Source organism: Aphanomyces astaci (assembly GCF_000520075.1).
Source record: "Aphanomyces astaci strain APO3 unplaced genomic scaffold supercont1.50, whole genome shotgun sequence".
NCBI classification, from domain to species: Eukaryota; Oomycota; class Saprolegniomycetes; order Saprolegniales; family Verrucalvaceae; genus Aphanomyces; species Aphanomyces astaci.
In genome coordinates this window covers 219,239-225,646 of record NW_009798313.1, presented here as the reverse complement: position 1 = coordinate 225,646, position 6,408 = coordinate 219,239, and the positions used below count along the sequence as shown (strand labels likewise).

At 44.5% G+C, this 6,408-nt stretch overlaps 2 protein-coding genes across 2 annotated transcripts; both read right to left on the bottom strand.

The window, feature by feature from the left end:
* Nucleotides 1-4,694: 4,694 nt before the first annotated feature.
* H257_13684 (hypothetical protein) lies at nt 4,695-5,228 on the bottom strand (the record flags this gene model as incomplete). The annotated part of the gene is made up of 1 exon (XM_009841307.1): nt 4,695-5,228. One exon carries the CDS (start codon nt 5,226-5,228, stop codon nt 4,695-4,697), a length of 534 nt encoding a protein of 177 aa, XP_009839609.1.
* A 50-nt stretch (nt 5,229-5,278) lies between these two features.
* On the bottom strand, nt 5,279-5,533 carry H257_13683 (hypothetical protein; the record flags this gene model as incomplete). The annotated part of the gene is made up of 1 exon (XM_009841306.1): nt 5,279-5,533. The coding sequence occupies one exon, from the start codon at nt 5,531-5,533 to the stop codon at nt 5,279-5,281; it is 255 nt and encodes an 84-aa protein (XP_009839608.1).
* Nucleotides 5,534-6,408: the final 875 nt, after the last annotated feature.

Genomic DNA, 6,408 nt, shown 5'->3' with positions numbered 1-6,408 from the left:
GGGAGTCGGATGTGGGCTATTACGTGTACTAATTAGTACTTCAGTTTCTTCCAGTGAAAGTCCTGATTAAATCCGATCGGGACTTGAGGGTTTACAAGTACTGCATGGCATTTACCTTACGTTGGGGTAATTTTCAACCGATTACGCCCAGGTGCCCATACATTCGGTGGTAGGATTACGAATTGATTCCTGGTTTTACGTGTAAATGTACAGACGTGTATGCCTGTCGGTCAGCATTTGTGTGCGTTCCAGCAATTGGATTGGCCAAAATAACGCCTTCCTCAACTCTGATTCGTTAGTATTGCATTTCGACGTTTTGATTGCATCGAAGCAAATAATTTAATTTTGACCAATCACATAATTATCTACTTAACCAATCAGCGTTGAGCCTGCTCGAATTTCGATGTCAAATTGGAAATCGCCCATGCCGCGGCGTTGCTGGCGGCGATTGCACCGGGATTCCGCGCTACCGAGCGACTGTAGGTATGCACATGTAACAAAAGCTGATGTATCTACAATACAAGAGAACTTATGAACAATTGGGCAAGCCAGCCATGCGGCGACGTCGACGGCGAGTGCACTGGATTTCCGCGCTACTTAGCGGACTGGTGCAAACTTAGTGCGCGTTTGTCGCACAACGATGTAGGAATATGCGCATGTAGCTACATGTCTTACACCGTATTAAGAGGGCAAGGTATCGACGACGCAGCACGCACGGCTGCCCGCTCTGTCCGTCGTGGAATAAACTCATCTTCCACTTATGCTGGAAAATAAATTATTCGCACAGTGAAATCAAGATAAACCGGACACTGCATAGTAAAATCAAATGAACTGTCGATTTAAATTTCCCCTCAATCACCGCCACACGCCATTCGAGCATTGTGTTGGAAAAGCAAGGTACATTCACGTCCCATGCGTGTTCTACTCGGTAGAAGAACGAAACAGCGTGCGTGTGACCATAATAACGGTCATACAGTTAATCACGCAGTACACACAGGGCGGATGTGGTAGATCTCAGACGGGATCAAGTCGGACTAACAATCTGGCGAAAGGGAGTGTCCGTGTCTTTCCTGACGACAAGCTACTCCCTCATTGCGAGGCACTCCTACTTTCCACTTAATGAAACGGTGGTTGAAATTGCTTTCTTCACCTCCCCAACAGGATTACCTAAATAGGTATTTTCTAAGAGGGGAGGGAGTCGGATGTGGGCTATTACGTGTAGTAATTAGTACTTCAGTTTCTTCCAGTGAAAGTCCTGATTAAATCCGAACGGACCACGGCTCCGTTTTGTCAATTTTAAACCTTGTTTTGGAAGGGGTGGCCAAAATACTTGACGAGCGTGGGGCCATGGCCCCACACCTGACGAAGGACGTGTTGGAAAGATGCCTTACAAAGGCTCTCGGTGGCCCACGTTCAATCCCCACCACCATACAACGTAATTCGAGCAGGTTCAACGCTGATTGGTTAAGTAGATGATTATGTGATTGGTCAAAATTAAATTATTTGCTTCGAGGCAATCAAAACGTCGAAATGCAATATTAACCAATCAGAGTTGAGGAAGGCGTTATTTTGGCCAATCCAACTTCTGGAACGCACACACATGTTCACCGACAGACATACACGTCTATACATTTATAAGTAAAACCAGGAATCAATTCGTAATCCTACCACCGAATGTATGGGCACCTGGGCGTAATCGGTTGAAAATTACCCCAACGTAAGGTAAATGCCATGCAGTACTTGTAAACCCTCAAGATTTTTCTCCAATTTTTTGTAAATTTCGACATGGGGCGGGATTCCGGTGAGGCGTAAATAGCCAATAATGGTTCCTCAAGTTAAGTTGGCACCAAGTGATTCCTTTGCAACCGCCGAACAATACAACGGTGTATGCAACAAAGCATGAGTTGACGGCAAGGCCGCAACCAAATAATCGCGATGGAACACCAACTGGCCAACGCGATTTGGAGCACACCCGCCAAATGTCCAAGATTACACACACTGGTGAACGTGAGTTGGAGCATTTCCACAACCGTGGCATCGTCGTTGTTGGCAAAGTATGGGGGTAGTACAGCAAATTCCTCACTATTAACGGGCCCAGCAACCACGCTACCCCAAAACTGATCCCCAGAGCCTCGTAGCGGAAGTACCGCTCCATCACATTGCCTAGCGACCAACCACAGCGTAAACACACACTGACAATGGACGGCCCACCAGTGGTTCCTGAGCATGCGAAGGTGGCCATCCACTTCCGGATAGAGTGCGTCCCAATCTCGCGTTTCTGGATGGGTCGAGTGCCACTCTGTCGGTCCAACCCACACAGTAAGCGCGCCAACGATTTTCCAAATCTATTCACATTATTTTAGTAATATTACATCTAGAGCTAAATATTTTCATCAATCCACCTTTTGTTTTGCACCAGGGAATAAATTGCTTGGTTCGATTTGGTTGTTGCAGGAAATATAGTCCAAGCGCGAGGAAAATACAGGCGGCTGGTTGGCTTGGGTTTTCGTAGCAATGTCTTGGGTCACGTACAGTGGTGCCTGAATAGACTACTCAAAGTGTAGTACCTCCTTTTTTTGTCTTTGTTTTGTAAAACTTTACTCCGATGGCGTCATCTTCCAATGACAAGTGGTCGAAGCTAAATTTACGTAAGGAATGTACAACTAACAACACTACTATCTAACATCACTACTACCTGATGGTTTCTGTTGATTGGGACCGACACATGTGGTTCCATGTCACGATGAGGAAGAGATGGGTGAATTCCCCATCAGAAGCAACATGCTATCGTAGCACAGTCGCTCAAACGTTGACCAACTAAATGGTCGTTTTCCCGAGTCCTGAAGACGCAATCTTTTTTGCAAGCCTAAGGAAATAGAAAATTAGCTACATTGTTATGCATAGTAAATTCAATAGTCAGTGAAGTACCAGAGAATATTTCTTTCATGTCGTCACCGAATCAAACGGGCACAACAACGAGTCGTATCCAACGGGCACAGCAACGAGTCGCCTCAGTACAAGCTCTTGATGGCGCTGCGATACCCACTTAGGGTACCTGGCTTTATCGTTGGCTTGTTTCGAACGGTCCAGACTAGAAAATCCAGGAAGTCGAGGTACTGAAATTGGCTGAGGTCAAGGGATTCCCCCGCTGTTCCGTCCGCAGATTGCTTTAACAGGTGCAGCTTGTTAACAAGCTTGATCCATATGATTACTTGGTTGATGCCAGATGCATAACCAGTCCGGGTGTCACCACTGATCCTGTTGCGACGCCCTTCCTCGATCGTGAAATTGCTTCGGCTGTCATTTGAAAATAGAAGGGGATTGGCATAGAGCTATCCTTTTTACAATTTCTCTGTCATATAATTTGACAGACTTTGGTAAGGCAGGCTGCCTTACGAATTCATGAAAAAATGCGTTCAACGGATTTAAAATATTCCATACAAAAATGAAGATTATTTCAATATATTTTGATCAATTTCATAACGATTGGTGGAAATCGTAAGGTGGCTCACCTTGCGAGCTGTTTAAACAACATGAAGTGTTGTACGATCTCACTGAAAGTAATATTGTGAAGTCGATTCGAAATTGGAGTGGGATGCTCAATCGAATTTGCAGCACCAAATCGGCAAACAATCGATCGACCAATCAAAACCCACATCACTAATCAAGTAGCCAATCAAATCCACTCTTCGACCAGTTGAATTTTACATACAAAAGGCAGTACAAACAATCGATCGATAGATTTGGCGAATCAGCAGAAAAGACCAAATTTTCGGTAAATGGACAATAGCAACGACGTAAACGGATTAAGTACAATAAAAACTACAGTTTTTTTAGGATAATCATTCCTAAAAGAACTGTGGCTTTTATTGTATTTACATTAGATTGCTAAACCAGATACAGCGTTCTATTGGAAAAGTCAGGATTGAACAGGACATCTCAGTACTATAAGCACTGCCGTAGCAGTTGCGAATAAAACTCTAAAGCGTGATTTAACTGAAACTACATCGGAGAATTTCGAAAACATCGGCAAATTTCCAAAGTACTCTTGTTCCTGATGAAATGGGTGGCAATTCGGGTATTTGCCTCGAGCTTCCTAACCGTACAGGAGGAATAAAAAATGAGTTAAAAATGTAAGTCAAATAGGTAAGTAGACAGTTTAAAGGGTAAATAAGGGTTGTAAACGGTAAAAGGCGTCCAAAACGTTATACCTTTTACCCATCAAATACCCACCTTTTAACTTTTTGTTATTTTTATATTCATTTTAAACCCTCTTAGCGGACCATTTAACGGTATAAACTAGTTTATATCTTGTTTCATACCCGTTTACTAACGTCACACCCACAAACCCAAGAAAAAACAAAATCATGAATTAATTTTGTTATGGAGATGCAAATTGAGACAAAAAGGGTTATATCGACTGCGAATCTCAAGGCGTTGAGTACGACGAAGTCGTGAGTTGCGCTGGCTCTCCGCACGTTTCGCTGCCATTGCACTCACCATAGACTCGTAGCGAGCTAGCACGGAGCGACACCAAAGCCTGTCAGCTTCGCGCAAAGGCATTAACGAAATATGGTAGTTCGTCAAAGCAAACGTGAGTTGTTGAATGTTGTCATAGAACTTGGGGCTCCACGTGAACGTCACATAGGACACCTTCCATAAGCTGCAAACTCGCCCGAAGAAGTTCTCAACGATCACTCGGTCCGATGACACTTGGCGGTTTCGCACAACGTCTTTAGCGTCGAGCATTCCACGAGGCGGGTTTTTCTTCGGGTGAAGATGTCAGCCATGGCTCTGTAGTACCCCTTGTCAACAAGGGCAGCCCACATCGATGGATGAGAATCCACTTGCTCGCCATGATCATGGATGTTGGGCTCTTGATCCGTCTTCTTGAGCACTTGTTGGTGCTGCTCCATGCATGATCGCATGATCGTCAAATCGGCTACGTCTCCACGGTGTGCCTCGCTCATCTCTACCAGTAGTCCTTGAGGAGACACAGATGCTTCAATCTTTAGACCATACATCTTGTGCTTCGCGCTGAAGTATGGCTTTGCTTCACCAAGTCGACCAGCCGGACGCTCAGAAGACTGGAACTTGACATCCGTGGCATAGAGAGCGTACGGATAGTTGACAAAGCAACCGTTGTTTGCGCGCAACTCGGACATACTGGGCATCTTCATGGCGAGCTTTTCCCAGGAGTTGTAGTGCTTGAGCACGGCCAACGTCATGAACAGTCCGTCTCACGGTGACGTCTTGGATCGGAACCACGTCCATTGTGTCACCGAACTTTGAGAGGAAGCTCGACGACCTCCCACAGCACGTCAAATTCACGGCGCGTGAAGTTCGTCAGGACACGCACACCATCTTCGCCAGAGTGCGCAAGGACTTTGTCGAATATCGGGCAAAGGGAGTCGGCCACGTCGTCGCAGTTGACAACTACCTCCGAGTAGTCCTCGAGGCATTGGCCCAGGAAGACCTGGTCAGAGGTGGTTTGGTCTTGCAAGCGGGCGGTGAGTGCGGAAACATTTAGCATGAGGCTGCAAAATGGGAAGTGATGAATGATGCTGCATTTGATGTTTGACTTTCCGCGCCTAAATTTGCTTGGCGGCAGCCAATCAGAAGGATTTTATTTTTTGTGACGTCTTACATTATAATGATTGACGTGGCTTTCACTTCATCCACTCATTTCATTCACATGGCCCTGTCTGAAGAATTTAAACAGTTTTTTGGAAGCATGGCTGTGGCTGGCAATTTCAGCTGAGTATTTGATGGTTTGATAAGTTCAATGGATATACTCTGTATCGATAATCAAATCATGCGAGTATCTAATTCTTTCCTCGTTATCTGATTTTGGGGCCAATTAATCGAATAAAAGAAAAAGTCAAAAACACAAAGTGGTCATGGTATGGTTGGTGCACGTCATCTAAAAACTTCCAACTGGCCAAATCGAGGAGTGGAGGTTTTATTATTTAACGTACAATTAATGTAGTTAAACCCAAAAACAAAATACGTTAAATACCGATTTCATGCGTTTTATCACTGCAGTGGGAGGTTAAAGGTCCCAACTGCCTCCGGATATTATATACGGATAAGAGTCACATACAAAAATCAAGATACATCTAAGCGGCCACCCCTATGGCCAAATATCCAAGCGCCCATGTAAAATACCGCTAGGTTAAATATCTATTTCTGGACCAATGCAACACCAAATTTGAATCTGAGACGTAGAATTTCTTCATTACATTGAGATCTGTCGATTCTACGTCTCAATTTGCTGAAATTTTGAGTAATGAATATGAAATAGAAGTCAGACATTTTTGTGAAAAGTTGGTAGTTTATAGATGACGTGCACCATAGGTTTTTTCCATCCCTGATCATTGTCCACTCGAAAAATCCGCATAATTCACG